General features: G+C 35.6%; 1 protein-coding gene across 1 annotated transcript in view; it reads left to right on the forward strand.

The window, feature by feature from the left end:
• Window positions 1–17,766, forward strand: part of LOC131631655 (uncharacterized) — a 29,060-nt gene extending 11,294 nt beyond the window's left edge. The window contains exon 3 of the mRNA XM_058902426.1: window positions 16,940–17,766. Within this exon, the coding sequence (XP_058758409.1) occupies window positions 16,940–17,766 (827 nt within the window). The remainder of the gene's footprint in view (window positions 1–16,939) is intronic.
• Window positions 17,767–19,326: the final 1,560 nt, after the last annotated feature.

Consider the following 19,326-nt stretch of genomic DNA (forward strand, 5'->3'; position numbering starts at 1 on the left):
GATGAGAGAAATGGAAAAGATTTTTCAAATCATGATTTGTACGGATGTATAGAAGGTGCAGTTGGGTACTTAGATGCTGACGAAAGGAGCTGACGATTAGTGGAGTAATACTATGCGGAGATTTGAAAGAGAAGGTATTGAAGTCACTTGGACTCTTTTTCGTGATACATTTTTGGAAAACTATTTTCCAGAAGATGTGCGTAGGAAGAAAGAAGTGGAGTTTCCTAAGTTGAAACGATGAAGAGGACAATCTAGTGGGAGACCGTATAATATCAAGAGAAAACTATCTGGTTTTGGCAAGAAGCTAAGTGGGGGAGGGACTCCTACTCCACTTAAGTGTTTCAGATGTGGTGTTGAAGGTCATCGTGTTGCTGAGTGTAAGAAAGAGGTTACTACTTGTTTCAAGTGTGGCAGGCCAGGCCACATAGCTACTAATTGTAGAGAGGGTTCGAGGGTGACTTGCTACAACTGTGGAGAGCAAGGTTACATTAGTACCAAGTGTGACAAACCGAAGAAGGAACAAGTGAGTGGGAGAGTACTTGCGTTGTCTGGTGCTGAGACCACTACTAAGGATAAGCTAATCTGAGGTACGTGCTTTATTGTTGATAATGGTGCAACGTATTCATTTATTTCTTTGGATTGTGCTAAGAGGTTGAATCTTGTGTTATGTGATATGCGTGGAAGTATGGTTATTGATACGCCTGCTATGAGTTTTGTTTCTATTTCTTATGTGTGTTTGAATTGTCTGTTGAGTATCTTTGGTAGAGATTTTGGGAATTGATTTGATTTAGTTTATTTTCGTTAGAGCAAGTTGATGAGAATTTTGGTATGAATTTTTTGGAGTTGAAGCAAGTAATTGTAATCTTAAGAGGAATTTTGGATCTTGTTGTTTTAAGTAATTTTGAGAGTGAGTTCTGAAGGAACACTATTATGGTTTAGTAACGATGGTTTATGTTTCATTATGATTGTCGACTGTCTATTGACAAATTGAGGACTTGATCACCCTTAATCTGTTGTTGATAGAAAACGAGATCGTATTGCACGAGATAAACTTCTCTTGCTAACTTGGTATTTTGTAAAGCAACTAAGGAGAGGTTAAAGAGTCGAATTGAGGAGTATTTGAGAAGAGGTTCATTTGTCTAAGTGTATGGTCATGGAGTTGCACTTGTTTTGTCGAGTAAGAAGAAGGAATGTCCTAATGAGGTATTGTTTTGAGGATGTTTTGATTCTAAGAATGAAGATGATCATGCTGAGCTTTTGAGAATTTTCTTGTCAGTATTGAAAGAGAAGAGATTGTTTGCTAAAATTTCGAAGTGTGAATTTTAGTTAAAGGAAGTGAGTTTTATTGGCCATGTGATCTCTAGTGGAGGTATTTCTGTTGACCCGTCGAAGATTGAAGCTATATCTCAATGGGAAGCTCCTAAGTCTGTTTCTGAGATTATAAGTTTTCTTGTTTTGGCTGGTTATTATAGGAAGTTCATTGAGGGATTTTCTAAGTTATATTTGCCGTTGACGTTGTTGACTAGGAAAGGTCAAGCTTTAATTTGGACTTCGCAATATGAAGCGAATTTTCAAGAGCTTAAGAGAAGGTTGACTTCTGCTCCTATTTTGATTTTGCCAGATCCGTTTGAACCGTTTGTGGTGTATTGTGATGCCTCATTGTTGGGTTTCGGAGGCGTTTTGATGCAAAAAGGGTAAGTGTTAGCGTATGCTTCAAGGCAACTTAAAATTCATGAGAGGAATTATCCGACGCATGATTTAGAGTTGGCCGCCGTTGTGTTTGTTTTGAAACTTTGGAGGCATTATTTGTTTGGATCAAGATTTGATGTGTATAGTGATCACAAGAGTTTTGGGTATTTGTTTGATCAAAGAGAGTTGAATATGAGGCAACGAAGATGGTTGGAATTCTTGAGAGATTATGATTCTAGTTTGAACTACCATAATGGAAAAGTGAATGTTGTAGCCGATGCATTGAATAGGAAATCGTTGCATATGTCTATGTTAATGATTCGAGAGTTGAAAATTGTTGGAAGAGTTTTCGAGATTTGAGTTTGGTTGTGAAGCGACATCTTGTGTTAAGCTTAGTATGTTAAAGCCTACGTCTGGTGTTCTTGACGAGATTAGGGAGAGTCTGAAATTGGATTGCAATTGGTTGACGAGATGACATTGATTAATCAAGGTAAAGGTAATCACTTTCGGATTGACGAGGTTAGAGTCCTAAGATGTCGTGATCGAGTTTATATTCCGGATGTTATGGATTTGAGAAAGAGAATTTTGAATGAAGGACATCGTAATGGTTTGAGTATACATCATAATGCTACTAAAATGTAACATGATTTGAGGAAAATGTTTAGTGGTAAAGTATGAAGAGGGATATAGTGGAATTATGTATTTGAGTTGGACTTGTCAGAAACCGTTTAGTTGGTACAACAGTTATCTATTCCCGTGTGGAAGTGGGATCGTATTTCTACAGATTTTGTTTCGGGTTTCTCGAGAACGTCGAGTAATTATGAAGCGATCTGGATTATTATGGATAGACGGACAAATGTGTTTATTTTATTCCGATAAGGATGGATTATTTGATGGAATGACTTGCTAAGTTGTACATCGAGAGGATTGTGTGTTTGCATGGTATTCTGTCAAGTATTGTTTTGGATAAACTCCGAGGTTTTCTTTTGGATTTTGAAGAGGTTTGCGGAGTGATTTGAGATTAGAAGAGAAGATACTTGAAGGTTGAATGAAGGATTTGTACTTGGGGTTAGTGCTTGAAGAGAATTTTCGAGGACGCAAATCTTTTAAGTGGGGGAGAGTTGTAACAGCCCGATTTTATTAGATATTTTATTTATTAGCTTATTTGTGTGTTTTGTTAATTATTTGTTTATTTAATTACTATGTGGTATTACTAATTAATTGAAACATCTAATTATATGCATATTTGTGTTTTATGGTTTAATTAGGTTATTATTAGTATACTATGTATTGGGCATAATTAATAATTGGATGGGTGGGTAATAACATAACTAAGCCCATTAAGAGAAAAATAGTAAGAAGAGGAAAACTAGGGTTTTAGAGATAACACAATTTGGGGGAAAGGAAGAGAAAGAAGAGAAGAGAGGAGAAAGAACATAGAAGAGAAGAAGAAGGAAATTGTAGATTTCTTGAAGAGGGTGGATTTAAGAGCTAGAGGTAAGGGTTTGAATCCAAGTTCTTATAGACTATATGATTGGGTAATGTGTGTTTTTATGATTATCTCTTCATCTTTGCAATTTCATGGAAACATAGAAAAGTTAGGGTTTATGAACAAATGCATGAATTTATGATTTAAAATGTGTTTTAATTGATGTTTGATGATGTTATGATGTTAGAAGATTCATAATATGTGTTATGTTTGTGGTTATAACATTTATTCTATTGTTGTTCGTGATGGTTGGTGTTTTTCAGCTTGATTGGGTTGAGTTTAGGGGATTTGGAATGGAATTCGTATGCTGTTTTTTGAGATTTGGGATTTTCTGAAATCAGCAGTTCGCACCGCGAACTATTGTTCGAGCCGCGAACTATTGTTCGAGCCGCGAACTGCTTGGCAGAAACTCAGGAATATTTGATTCACTCAGTTCGCGCCGCGAACTTTGTCGGCGCCGCGAACCCTGTTTTACAGAACTTTTTCCAAACTTTGAAAGGCCATAACTTTTGATCCGTAGCTCCGTTTTATGCGCCGTTCGAAGCGTTAGGAAGCTAATGAGATTATCTATATGATAGGGTAGATTTGGTTGATGTTGAATGGTTTAATTTTGATGTTAATATATGGATAACATGTGACTTACTTATGTGTACATGATGAATTAATGACTTGTGATTAATATTCATAGATGTGTTAAGTGATGTGATATCCATGATATGTTAGGATGAATATATATACTATTTGAATGTGCCTCGTAGATAATTATCATTTGAAGGTGTATGTATTGAGATGTGGATTTAATACATGTAAATGCTTTTATGTGCGTTACGTTTTGGTATGTACTGAATAACAACTATTAGTAAGATGTGTGGTAATATATTCATGATGATTGTGACTGGATATATGATGGTTGTTATGCCTTGTTGTAATTGTTAATTGTGTTGTGAATGTTGTGTACAATTGGTGGATAATTCATAGAGTTGGATTATTATGCTATGCGGTAAGTTAAGATTGATGAGATAATCTTAACTGAATAAATTGTTGGTAATTGTACATACATTCATAGCATGGTCGGCTTTATGGTGGAAGCGGTGAAACTTGGGTTCACATGGTAAGAGACGTTGATCCTTGAATGGAAACAGGCGTAGCAGACGTGATCCTTAATTGGAAATAGGCGTGTTGGCTTTGATCTTGTCCGGATCGGGAGCGTGGCTTGGATTCTAGATATTGAATCGGAAGCGGTGAAATGCCGGGTTCATATTGGGTACCACATGCATAGAGTCACATGTCTTGCATTGAGTCACATTGGTGTTATGTGATGTTTGAACGTATACCATTATGTGATTGTTATGTGTGTATGAGATGTGATAAGTGAATTTGGTGATTCATTTGATATGAATGATTGTTGTGTTATAATTGTGATATATGTGATTGAAACATATGTGACGTAGATGTGAAATTATATGTTTATAGAATCTAGATGTTGGTGAAATATGATTATGTACATTGTTTAGTAATCATGTATGATTATGTGGAATTGAATGAACTAGGTTGTATGGCATGAACATGTGAATCTTGATTAATGGCATATGATGCATGTTTATGTGAAGAGTGATGAATTCTTGAAATGTATTCTTGTTGTGTTTTACATTTCCCATATTATGTTTATCTATAAGAAGTTGAATTCTCACCCTTCTGTTTGAATGTTATCCTTTGTTGGTAACGTGCAGGTTTCATGGACAATGATGCTTCGAAGGAGGTTTAGCGTCGAGATTTAGATCACTAGTAAGGTGTCGTGACTAAGTAGTCACTTGTGCTCTGGTCATATGTAACACATGGGGTTGGGTTTATATTTTATAACTTGTCATTATTAGATAATTGTTTACTCGTATTGTATTTTGTATTTGAATATGTTATTTTGTTAATGTGTGGCCATGAGCCAAGATGTTGAGACATGGTGGATGATGTATGGGAATCATCCGACTTTACCATTTATTTGATGAGATGATTATTCCGTTGTGGTTTGCATGTTGTTTTAAATCCCGTGTTATTTGGAAATGACCATTGCATGTCTAAAGATAAAATGTTTGTTTTATTTTGAATTATGTGTAACGCCCTCGTGAGATGCATGCTTCTTTACTATAATTTACGTAAATATATGCCTTATTTTCTTAGTATAGAATTGGGGGTGTTACATAGTGACTACAAGAGTTAAGAATGAAGTAAAGAAGATGGTTAGATTCTTGAGAGATTAGGATTTTGGTTTGAATTACCATCTTGGAAGGGCGAACGTTGTAGCTGATGCATTGAGTAGGAAATCATTGCATATTTCTATGTTGAGGATTCAAGAGTTGGAATTGTTGGAACAATTTCGAGATTTGAGCTTGGTTGTGAAGCGACGTCTTCTTACGTTAAGTTTAGTATGTTGAAGCCTACGTGTGGTGTTCTTAACAAATTAGAGAGAGTTAGAAATTGGATTTGCAATTGGTTGTCGGGATGACATTGATTAATCAAGGTAAAGGTAATCACTTTCGGATTGACGAGATTAGAGTCATGAAAGGTCGAGTTCGAGTTTGCATTTCTGATATTTTGAAGTTGGAAAAGAGAATGTTGAATTAAGGACATCGTAATGGTTTGAGTATACATCATAATGCTACTAAAATGTATCAATATTTGAGGAAAATGTTTAGTGGTAAAGTATGAAAAGGGATATAGCGGAATTGTGTAATTGAGCTGGACTTGTCAGAAACCGTTTAGTTGGTGCAACAATTATACTATTAGAGTGGAAGTGAGACAGTATCTCTATGGATTTTATTCCGGGTTTACTGAAAACATCGAGTAGTTGTGAAGTGATTCGAGTTATTATGGATAAGTGGACAAGATGCACTTATTCTATTCCAATGAGGATGGATTATAGGATGGGGAGACATGCTAGGTTTTATGTTGAGAGAACTATGTGTTGCATGGTATTCCATTCGGGTATTGGAGTGGTATCTTTTACAGCCTTGTATAGTTGAAGACGTGGAACGTTTTGTTTTGGTGTGAATCTGGAGGAAGGAGATGTGGTTTCGGTATTGAGATGGCTGTGTCGACTGAATTTTCGAGGACGAAAATCTTTTAAGTGGAGGAGAGTTGTAACAGCCCGATTTTATTAGTATTTTTATTAATTATATTAGCAATTATATTATCTGTTGTTTTTAATAATTATTTATTTATTTAGTTACTATGTGATATAATAATTATTTGAATATTTAATTATATGCGTTTTATGCTAACTTGATTTATTGGACTATTAGTGAATATTAGGAGATAAGAGTTATTGGGATTAGTTAACTAGAATGAGAGTTGGGTGGGTTAAGTCCAAAAGATAAAATAAATATAGTAGAGGTTAGGTGAGGAAACCTAGAAGAGGAGAATAGAAAGAAAGAGGCTAGAGAGAAGAGGAGAGAAAGAAGAGAAGAACAAAGAGGAGAGGATTGGTATATTTCATCAAGAGGATGGATTAAGAGCTAGAGACAAGGGTTTGAATCCAAGTTCTTGTAGAATTTATGATTGGGTAATTGTTTGTTTGTGTATGTGAATCTCTTCATCTCTCAATTTCATAGTTTTGGAAATGTTAGGGTTTATGTAACTTTTGCTCATTTTGTGAATCTCTTGTTGTTATATTGTTATGTGGTGATAAATGATGTTATTGTTGCATGAATTGGGTGTTTAATGAGTTGATTTGATGATTCTAAATGCTTATGTTCGTTTGGGTTGGATTGGGTATGATTGGAAATGTGTTTTGTTGTCAAAACTATCAATTTTTCTGCTACTATTACGTGGGAACCGGTTCCCAGATGTGCCAACCCGGTTTCCCATAGTAAAAACCAGAAACGAGCTTTTTAGGAAGTCATAACCCGGTTCCCACATGGGGAGGAACCGAGTTCCACTGTGCATCTTGGAAAAATGTTTGTAACTTAGAATTAGCATAACTTTTGATCCGTAACTCCTTTTTAGTTGCTGTTTGAAGTATATTGAAGCTTAAATAATTGTCTATATGATACAGTAGGATTAGTTGGCAATTGTTTAATTTAATTATGATGTTAATTGGGAATAACATGTAATTTTATGTGTATGTTATGGATGGATTGTGCATGATCAATGTTCATGAATGCATTATGTGATATGATAACCGTGAATTATTTGATTGATTGCTAAATGCTAGTTGATGTGGAATAGTTTAAATTTGGTGTAAATATATGGATAAAATGTGATTACTTATGTGTGCATTATAAATTAATGACTTGTGATTAATATTCATAGATGTGTTAAGTGATGTGATATCCATGATATGTTGGAATGAATATATATATTTATATGTACTATATGAATGTATCTTATTGATAAGGATCATTTAAATGTGTATGTATCAAGATGTGGATTGAATAAATGATAATGCTAGACTTGAATACATGTGATTGATTGATGTGTGCTAGGTGATGCATTGTTTGGAAGAGAAGTCATGTTGTGTAATGTTGTGCAAAGTTGTAAAGATGTTATTGTGTAGTTTAAGAGATAGAGAGATCGTCTTAAATGCATGAGTCTTGTTTTGTTGCACACGTACACAAGCATGAGTCTTTGAAAGTGGCAATGTTGGGTAATCTCGCGAAGGTTATTTACTTGTCCCAAATCTAACGAGTATGAGGTTTGAAAGCTTAACGAGTATGGGGCTTTGAGGTGGTTATCTTGTCCATAGAGAGTGGCAATCGGCATGACCGAAAATGATAAAGGAGGGATCCACATGCATATCGCACACAGTCACACTTGAGTCACACGTGTCGGTGTGAAATGTTGTTATGTGTGATTATGTGGTATAAATGTGTGGATGAGAATTTGATTGATATGCATATATGTGGAATGATGAATCATTTGATATGGATTGGTGAATGTGATGAGAATGAGATATATGTTATTAATACATATTTGACATGGAATGTGAAATATATATATGTATGGGTGATATATGTGTATATATGTAAATCATCAATATATGAGGTTGTGAATTTGATTGTGATACTTAATTGTATTAAACATGTTAACTTTATATTGGTGATAAATGCATGTTTTGAGAAGAGTGAATAATTGTGAAATGTATGCTTACTTATGTTGCATTTTCCCATTATTATATTTTCTATTAGATTTTGAATTCTCACCCTTCTGTTTGAATGTTATCCTTTGTTGGTAATGTGCAGGTTTCGTGAATAGTGATGCTTCGAAGGAGGCTTAGCTTAGAGATTTAGATCTCTAGTAGGGTGTCGTGACTAAGTAGTCGCTTATGCTCTGGTCATATGTAACACATGGGGTTGGGTTTATATTTTCATAACTCTATGATACGAGATATTTGTTTACTCATTTTGTATTCCGTATTTGAATATGTTATTTTATTAATGAGTGGCCTTGAGCCGAGATATTGAGATATGGTGGATGATGTATGGGAATCATCCGATTTACCCTTTATTTGATGAGATGATTATTCCGCTGTGTTTTCGTATGTTGCTTTAAATCCCGTGTTATTCGGAAATGACCATTGCATGTTGTTTTATTTTGAAATATGTGTAACGCCCTCGTGAGATACACGCTTCTTTACTATGATATATGCAAATGTATGCCTTATTTTCTTAGTATAGAATTGGGGGTGTTACATAGTGGCATCAGAGCACGGTCGGTCAGTTGGCCAGGTCATTTATGTTTTCCTATCCCTTTTGTATTGGATTTGTGTACCTGACACGATTGATACTGTTTGTTTGTCGGTCGTTGGATGTCTTAGGACAATGGCTGCAGGAAGGAATGTTGACGTTAATGTTGAGGCGGTGATGACGTGGACTGGTGCGATTGGACAAGTGCCACAAGAGAATGTCGATTATGGAGGAAAGGATGAGTTTTGTGCTTTTGGAGACTTCCTAAGGTGCAATCCGCCGACTTTTGAAGGAAATTATGGACCGGACAAAGCACATGCATGGATGAGAGAAATGGAAAAGATTTTTCAAATCATGATTTGTACGGATGTACAGAAGGTGCAGTTGGGTACTCACATGCTGACGAAAGGAGCTAACGATTGGTGGAGTAATACTGTGTAGAGATTTGACAGAGAAGGTGTTGAAGTTTCTTGGACTCTTTTTTGTGATGCATTTTTAGAAACTATTTTCCAGAAGATGTGCGTAGGAAGAAAGAAGTGGAGTTTCTAAAGTTGAAACGAGGAAGAGGACAATCTAGTGGGAGACTGTATGATATCAACAGGAAACAATCTGGTTTTGGCAAGAAGCTAAGGGGGGGAGGGGCTCCTACTCCACTTAAGTGTTTCAAATGTGGTGCTGAAGGTCATCGTGCTGCTGAGTGTAAGAAAAAGGTTGCTACTTGTTTCAAGTGTGGCTGGCCAGGCCACGTAGCTGCTAATTGTAAAGCGGGTTCGAGGGTGACTTGCTACAACTGTGGAGAGCAAGGTCACATTAGTACCAAGTGTGACAAACCGAAGAAGGAACAAGCGAAGGGAAAAGTACTTGCGCTATCTGGTACTAGGACCACTACTAAGGATAAGCTAATCTGAGGTACGTGCTTTATTAGTATAATGGTGCAACGTATTCATTTATTTCTTTGGATTGTGCTAAGAGGTTGAATCTTGTGTTATCTGATATGCGTAGAAGTATGGTTATTGATACATCTGCAATGGGTTTTGTTTCTACTTCTTGTGTGTGTTTGAATTGTCTGTTGAGTATCTTTGGTAGAGATTTTGAGAATTGATTTAGTTTATTTTTGTTAGAACAAGTTGATGAGAATTTTGGTATGAATTGTTTGGAGTTGAAGCAAGTAATGGTAATCTTAAAAGGGATTTTGGATCTTAGTGTTTTAACTAATTTCGAGTGCGAGTTTTGATGGAACACTATTATGGTTTAGTAACGATGGTTTATGTTTCATTATGATTGTCGACTGTTTATTGAAAAATTGAGGACTTGATCACCCTTAATCTATTGTTGATAAAAAAAGAGATCGTATTGAACGAGATAAACTTCTCTTACTAAATTGGTATTGTGTAAAGAAACTAAGGAGAGGTTGAAGAGTCTAATTGAGGAGTTAATGAGAAGAGGTTCATTTGTCTAAGTGTATGGTCGTAGAGTTGCACTTGTTTTGTCGGGTAATAAGAAGGAATGTCCTATGAGGTAATGTTTTGAGGATGTTTTGATTCTAAGAGTGACGATGAAAATACTGAACATTAAGGATTGTGTAATGGATGTTGAAATAGAATAAGTTTGTGCAAAGCCTTCTGAATGTGAGTTTTGGTTGGAAGAAGTGAATTTTCTTGGATATGAGATTCGAGATGAGGTGAGTTAATGCAGATATCGGCAAGTGGTAGGTTATACTTCAAGGTAATTTTACGTTCATGAGAAGAATTATTCGATGTATACATTGGAGTTGTTTGTCGTTGTGTTTGTTTTGGAACACAAGAGGTATTATTGTTTGGATCGAGAATTGAGGCGCATAGTGACTACAAGAGTTAAGAATGAAGTAAAGAAGATGGTTAGATTCTTGAGAGATTAGGATTTTGGTTTGAATTACCATCTTGGAAGAGCGAACATTGTAGCCGATGCATTGAGTAGGAAATCATTGCATATTTCTATGTTGAGGATTCAAGAGTTGGAATTGTTGGAACAATTTCGAGATTTGAGCTTGGTTGTGAAGCGACGTCTTCTTGCGTTAAGCTTAGTATTTGAAGCCTACGTGTGGTGTTCTTAACGAGATTAGAGAGAGTTAGAAAATGGATTTGCAATTGGTTGACGAGATGACATTGATTAATCAAGGTAAAGGTAATCACATTAGGATTGACGAGATTAGAGTCATGAAAGGTCGTGATCGAGTTTGCATTTCTGATATTTCGAAGTTGGAAAAGAGAATGTTGAATTAAGGACATCGTAATGGTTTGAGTATACATCATAATTCTACTAAAATGTATCAAGATTTGAGGAAAGTGTTTAATGGTAAAGTATGAAGAGGGATATAACGGAATTGTGTAATTGAGTTAGACTTGTCAGAAACCGTTTAGTTGGTGCAACAATTATACTATTAGAGTGGAAGTGAGATAGTATCTCTATGGATTTTATTCCGAGTTTTTTGAAAACATCGAGTAGTTGTGAAGTGATTCGAGTTATTATGGATAAGTGGATGAGATGCACTTATTCTATTCCAATGAGGATGGATTATAGGATGGAGAGACTTGCTAGGTTTTACGTTGAGAGAACTATGTGTTGCATGGTATTCCATTCGGGTATTGGAGTGGTATCTTTTACAGCCTTGTAAAGTTGAAGACGTGGAACGTTTTGTTTTGGTGAGAATCTGGAGGGAGAAGATGTGGTTTCGGTGTTGAGATGGCTGTGTCGACTGAATTTTCGAGGACAAAAATCTTTTAAGTGGGGGAGAGTTGTAACAGCCCGATTTTATTAGTATTTTTATTAATTATATTAGTAATTATATTATTTGGTGTTTTTAATAATTATTTATTTATTTAGTTACTATGTGATATAATAATTATTTGAATATTTATTTATATGTGTTTTGTGCTAATTTGATTTATTGGACTATTAGTGATAATTAGGAGATAAGAGTTAATGGGCTTAGTTAACTAGAATGAGAGTTGGGTGGGTTAAGTCCAAATTATAAAATAAATATAGTAGAGGTTAGGTGAGGAAACCTAAAAGAGGATAATAGAAAGAAAGAGGCTAGAGAGAAGAGGAGAGAAAGAAGAGAAGAACAAAGAGGAGAGGATTGGTAGATTTCATCATGAGGGTGGATTAAGAGCTAGAGGTAAGGGTTTGAATCCAAGTTCTTGTAGAATCTATGATTGGGTAAATGTTTGTTTGTGTATGTGAATCTCTTCATCTCTCAATTTCATAGTTTTGGAAATGTTAGGGTTTATGTTACTTGTGCTCATTTTGTGAATCTCTTGTTGTTATATTGTTATCTGGTGTTAAATGATGTTATTTTTGCATGAATTGGGTGTTTAATGAGTTGATTTGATGATTCTAAATGCTTATGTCCGTTTGGGTTGGATTGGGTATGATTGAAAATGTGTTTTGCTGTCAAAACTATCAATTTTTCTGCTACTATTACGTGGGAACCGGTTCCCAGATGTGCCAACCTGGTTTCCCATTGTGAAAACCAGAAACGAGCTTTTTAGGAAGTCAGAACCCGGTTCCCACATGGGGAGGAACCGAGTTCCACTGTGCATCTTGGAAAAATGTTTGTAACTTAGAATTAGCATAACTTTTGATCAGTAACTCCTTTTTAGGTGCCGTTTGAAGCATATTGAAGCTTAAATAATTGTCTATATGATACAGTAGGATTAGTTGGCAAATGTTTAATTTAATTATGATGTTAATTGGGAATAACATGTAATTATATGTGTATGTTCTGGATGATTTGTGCATGATTAATTTTCATGGATGAATTATTTGATATGATAACCGTGAATTATGTGATTGATTGCTAAATGCTAGTTGATGTGGAATAGCTTAAATTTGATGTTAATATATGGATAACATGTGATTACTTATGTGTGCATTATGAGATTCGGGTAAGATTATAATAATCAGGTCAAGGGAAGGTGTTAGGCACCCTTAACTCTTTCATAAGGTTTTGTGTTTAAGGTGAAGGTTTTATGGTTAAAATTATTAAGGTTTATAGCTAAAGAAATGAAGAGGGCAAAAACGAGATTTGAACGAATTGAGGTTTTGGGGAAGGGGACTCGCCTTGTTACCAAGTGCCTACGTATCTCCTTAGGGAGTATACGCCTTAGAATTACTATTAACAAATAAATTAATTAGATTAAATTTATTTCTCGCCAATGCGACCAATAGGTATAGTCGGCTCGAAAAGAAAATTGATTAGGGATTAATGTTTTTGCCAAATGGCCAGTGGGATTGGACAAACCCTAATACCTCGGTAAGGTTTCTAGGTTTTTTATAATTTTTTAACAATTAAAATTAATTAAATCAATTAAGTCGAATAATCGAAATAATCGAATAATCGGGACATATTATAATCCTAACCCTAATCCTAATTTTATCTCTAACCTTATTTAAAATAAATTAATATAATAATTCAATTTACAAATAAATTAAATACATAACAAAGAATATTAAGTGTAAATAATATAAAACAAACCAAGAACCTGGTTTTGATAGTATGTGCCTGGGTTGAATGTCCATGGTACGCATCTCCATCTTGATGCGTTAGATTACCTTTAATTGAAATCTTATGGTCGTGATGATGAGGGCGCATGATGGACGAACCTTGGTTGCACGCACCAGATCTGTAGGCAAAGGAATACACACGAATGATAAAAATAAATAGTGGACAACTGGGATCGAACCCAGGTCCGTTAGGTTACCCATACGTATGCCTTGCCACTGAACCACGCGTTTTACATTGACATATAAGGAGAAAAATATCATGATAAATGAGAGACAATATCTGAATTGAAAAAGACGTGCGCTGGCTTGGACCATCTTCTTCCTCGCGATACACAGGGCTACAGCAACGGTTTTTTTTCGTAGCCATTGACCTGCTGGTTTCAAACTCACCATGCAAACACCATAAATCGCAAATAAAAGCCCAGATTGAATGTATGAAACATCCCGAATCCGTTAAACCCCTTAATTCAACCTAAAATTGACTCTACCTAAGAATCCCCAATTTGAAGAGCAAGAACCCTAACCATGGTAGATTTCGGTCCCGGTACTTAAACAACGATTAAACTACACAGGGAGCTTCGAAACAATGTCCAGAACATGAATATACAATCAAACTACAATTATCTTGCTCAAATTAACGAAAATGATCCCAAATTAAATGTGCCAAACCGTGAGTATATGAGCGATGATTCTGAACGCATGAGCCCTTGAAGATAAATCCCTATGGCTTCGGTGAATATCCAGGAAGCTGATTCTAATCTCCAAACTCCCTGAATCCGTATGTAAGATAGAAAACGAATCTTGTTTTCTCCTTGAATTTGTGAGTCCGGTTTTGGTCCTTGGAGGCCAGAAAAAACCTCCCCTAATGCCTTGGCTTCATTGTATATTTATAGAGGATTGATTAGGTTAAGAAAATTCAATCAAATCTTCATGATTTTTGGAGATTGTAATTTGATTGATTCATGATTATGGAACTTTCCAAAATAGGCCAATTCCAATCTTTCTCACTCCAAATCCTCTTTTCACGAATTTGCACTGTATATGAGGTATAAATGTCATTGGATATGGTTGGAATATGGATTTGAATCATATCTTTGCTTTTCCTTTAATTTATTTGATTTTTATTATGTTTTAAATGAATAAAAATCCACAAAAATCATAATAAAATCAACTAAATCATGGGATTGGTCTTGGAGCTTCTTGAATACTTGAGGAAAAAGTTTGGATCATAATAAGTTAGGCCCATTTGTAAAAATATCCATTTGAGCCTTATTTACTTCACCTTTTTCCTTCAAAATCGCCCAACTTTGACAAGGCATATCTCCCTCAATTTTTAAGATATGGAGGAGTTCTAGGACTTTTTGGAAACCTCAAGATGTCCTCTACAAGCCACTTTGGAACATATATTTCATTTGGAAATTTTATCTTGATATTATGGCCTTTGACAAAAAACTGCTTTTGGTTGACCTTTGAGAAGGACCTATAATATTTTGTACCATATCTCCCAAATGAAGCATTTCTGGCCTTGGCTTGTGAGAGACAAAGTTGTAGAGAATTCAATTTCCTTCAAAATAGGCTTTGGTTGGGAAATTTTTGATACTCCATGTGAAAGTTATGACTAGTCAAAGTTGAGTTGACTTTTCCTATAAAAAACCCTTAATTTGAACCTTTTGACTTTGTTCATTTCTGAGTCTTTATTAACGGATCATGATCAACCTTTGATCAAATGATGGATATAACCTCCAATACTTGATGTTGACCAAAAGTCTTGAGGTTTGACTGTATTTTGACTATAGTTGACTTTTAGGTCAAACTAGTCGACTATAGATCATCTGAGCATTTGAATGAGAAATCCTTGGGATTGAAGCTTGATAATTGACATGGAGATACCTTGAGACATATGATACACCTTGAGATCCATTTGAGGCCTTAAAGATTCGAACTCCTTTGATAAAATGCGAACCCTAATTTAGGAGACCCTCGATTAGGAGAATGTTGCTTGAATAAACCCTTGAACCTTGAGTCATTGAAGATGAAAAGAGGAGGGCAAATTTTGGGGTATGACAATATCCATGATATGTTGGAATGAATATATTTATATGTACTATTTGAATGTATCTTGTTGATAATGATCATTTAAATGTGTATGTATCGAGATGTGGATTGAATAAATGATAATGGTAGACTTGAATACATGTGATTGATTGATGTGTGTTAGGTGATGCATTGTTTGGAAGAGAAGTCATGTTGTGTAATGTTGTGCAAAGTTATAAAGATGTGATTGTGTAGTTTAAGAGATAGAGAGATCGTCTTAAATGCATGAGTCTTGTTTTGTTGCACACGTACACAAGCATGAGTCTTTGAAAGTGGCAATGTTGGGTAATCTCGCGAAGGTTAGTTACTTGTCCCAAACCTAACGAGTATGGGGTTTGAAAGCTTAACGAGTATGGGACTTTGAGGTGGTTATCTAGTCCGTAGAGAGTGGCAATCGGCATGACCGAAAATGATAATAAAGGGATCCACATGCATATCGCATACAGTCACACTTGAGTCGTACGTGTCGGTGTGAAATGTTGTTATTTGTGATTATGTGTGGATGAGAATTTGATTGATATGCATATATGTGGAATGATGAATCATTTGATATGGATTAGGGAATGTGATGAGAATGAGATATATGTGATTAATACATATTTGACATGGAATGTGATATATATATATATATATATATATGTGTGTGTGTGTGTGTGTGTGTGTGTGTGTGTGTGTGTGTGTGTGTGTGTGTATGGGTGTGTAGCATCCTGCCCTAAAAATTTAGATTTTAGAGTTGCCACCTATTTTGCCAGGACGAATAGGAAACCCTACGAAGTTTTGAGATCTGGATAAGTTATTATAATCAGGTCAAGGGAAGGTGTTAGGCACCCCTAACCCTTTCCTAAGGTTTTACTTAAGGTAAAGGTTTATGGCTAATAAAGAAAGGTGACAGAAAGTTAAATAGGGCAAACCTTAAACCTATTGAAATTTTGGGGAAGGGGACTCGCCTTGTTACCAAGTGCCTACATACCTCCTTACGGAGGATCAGAGTCGACGTAGTTTGGGGTATGTTGGTGTTTTTTAGAGGTTGTATGCCTTTGAAGGTTGAATGTTGAAGTGTATTTTAAATTACCGTACGCAGTTTGGTAATTGTCGCAGTTTTGTGTAATTCGTAGTTTGTGAAGATGTTAAAAGTTTATTATATGGCATACAACCCTTTTTAATATTTTGAAATTTTATTAATCGTGTTGCTCAATTGATTTGATAAACATAATTAACAAATTAGTACAAAAAATTACTAATTATCGTAACCGATTGATTCGATTAAAACCTTTAGTAAATTGAACTGTTTTGAATAAATTATTTAAATTAAAGTAAATTGAATAATTGATTATTAATCATCATAATCAATTGATTTGATTAAAACAATTAATAAATCGACCCTAATATAAATTAGCTTGACAAAACAATTAAGAAGGTAGCTTTGCCAAGTTTTCTACCTCAGCCCTAGGGGAAGTTAGAAACAACACTGAACAAGGGGGAGAGAAGTCCCCTACAGGGAAGGAATCGTTTGCTATTCATGGTGCTTTTGAACCAAGAAAAACACATAATCCTGCTACTGAAGCTGCTGTGAATCTTGATGAGCTATCTAACAATGACCTTATCACTACTGCGATGCCTGGCATTGCTAAGAAACTCAGGTCCAGAAAAGGAAATTTTGTGGTTACCACAACTCCTCCCAGAAGTAGGTACGGTCCTCCGAAGGCTTGGAGTAAAGAGGTTCCTCGCTCCAACAAGAGGAAGATCAGGGATAACGCTAACTCAGATGGTGATGCTGAAGTTAATGTTCAGGACATCCCCCACGAGAAGATACCTGATAGAAAGAAGAAGGATGCAGTAATGAGTGATGACTCATATTATGATGTTGAGGATGATATCGAGGACACCTTGATTATGAAAAAGTTTGGAATGAAGAAACTCCATGTCAGAGTCTTAGATGCCCCTATGAACAATGTTTCTTTTCACTATAGAGACAATCTTGAGCAATGGAAGTATGTGTACCAAAGAAGGATTGCTCTTGAAAGGGAATTGAGAAAGGATGCGGTTGAGTGCTCTAAGATAATGGAGTTGATCTTTAATACTGGCTTAAAGAAGATTGTAACCATGAGAGGAAGATGTGTCGATTTTTCTCCTACTATCATTAACATGTATATGGATAGATCAGAATATGATCAAAGTGAGTTAAAAGTAACTGATAATCAGGTGTGCACAGTTATTGCTGCAAACCAAATGAAGACCTGGCCTGTAAAAGACAAGCTCCCAGCCAGCTAATTAAGTGTCAAATATGCTATCTTGCATAGAATTGGAGCTACAAACTGGGTCCCAACCAACAACTCTTCAGTTGTATCTGTGAGCATGGGAAAATTCATTTATGCAGTTGGCACCAAAAAGAAGTTTGATTACGGTGCTTACATTTTTTATCAAACGGTGAAGCATGCTAGCCCATATGCTGTAAAGATGCCTATTGCCTTTCCTACCCTCATCTGCGGAATTATCCTTAGTCAGTATCTTGGGATTCTTCTTGGTACTGATGTGTGTTGATGTTTTTATTAGCTGATTGGCATCTATGTTTGGCTAAAACATAATAGCAGCAAAATATAATACAATGTATAAATCTTGTAAATATAAAAGAACAAAACAGGTACAAAAGCAAGATGTCGTATGGAATGTCATGACATCAACTCATGACATCGCGCCTACAGAACTGGAATGAATATTCAATTTGATTCTAAACAGATACCGAATATTATATGAATATTACGTAATCCAATGTGACGCAGATTTAAAGGTCTATAAAATCAAGTCAGAATATTGAAGAATCAAATCAGAATATTGAAGATTCAGCAGTTTCTAATTTAGGAGATAAATTAGGAAACTTGTAATTGAAGACCTTTATTTTAGCAAAAGATATTTACAGTTTTGTAACAGCTAGGAGTGCTGCAATTTGTAAGCCCAAATCCAATTGGGAATAGGTTATAAATAGAAACCGTTGTAACCTAGTTTTAGATAGAAAACCGTGTTTAGAAAAGATGTAGTCATTAGGGTTTCAATAGGTAGACCACCCAGGCCGTGGGATGGCTGCCATGTCCTTCTCGAAAATTGTAGGTAAGAGAAGTTATTGTTCTCACTCGAAACCTGTAGGTAAGAGTTGAGTATTATGTTTTTGATTGAAGCATTGAAGCAAGATCAAGTTAGTGTTATTTGTTAATTGTTTATATAGCTGTTGCAGGGTTGTACAATTAGGTATCACTAGAGAGTGAGCAGAGGTTCTCTTGTCTTAGATGGAGTTCTAAAATAAAGGTTGCATTGGTTAGTGACTAGGTAAACCAGAGGTTGTTTATCTGTAAACCAGAGGTTGTTTACATAAAATAGTACTACTTATAGTGAAATCTTTTTCCTGGCATGGTAGCCCCCAGAGTAGGTAGTTAAATCGAACTGGGTTAACAATTCACTGTGTTATTTATCTACTGCATTGTATTGTCTGTTCAGTATAGGATGTTATAACATCGCGTATAACATCAGGTTCATGTTTGATAGCTGATCCATTTACATAACCAATGAAGTGCACAATCTGGTTATGTTGACTGAACAAACATGATCTCAGTACTCATGGACTCCTTCTTAGGGGTAATTAAAATTAGGGATCTTTCTGTCCTGCCTTTGCTAAGTTAATAACAGATCAAATGTCTTGACATCGTGAGTGACATCCTGAATCTGTCATACCAGAATTTCAATTGGTATCAGTGCAGGCATCCTGTCTATTTTTGGATGAGATCCATGAGGGATACTTTCTGGTTGTGCTGAAGGCAGAAGATTGTTTGAACAAGGAGT

The sequence above is a fragment of the Vicia villosa genome, unplaced genomic scaffold (genome assembly GCF_029867415.1).
Source record: "Vicia villosa cultivar HV-30 ecotype Madison, WI unplaced genomic scaffold, Vvil1.0 ctg.000854F_1_1, whole genome shotgun sequence".
NCBI lineage: Eukaryota > Viridiplantae > Streptophyta > Magnoliopsida > Fabales > Fabaceae > Vicia > Vicia villosa.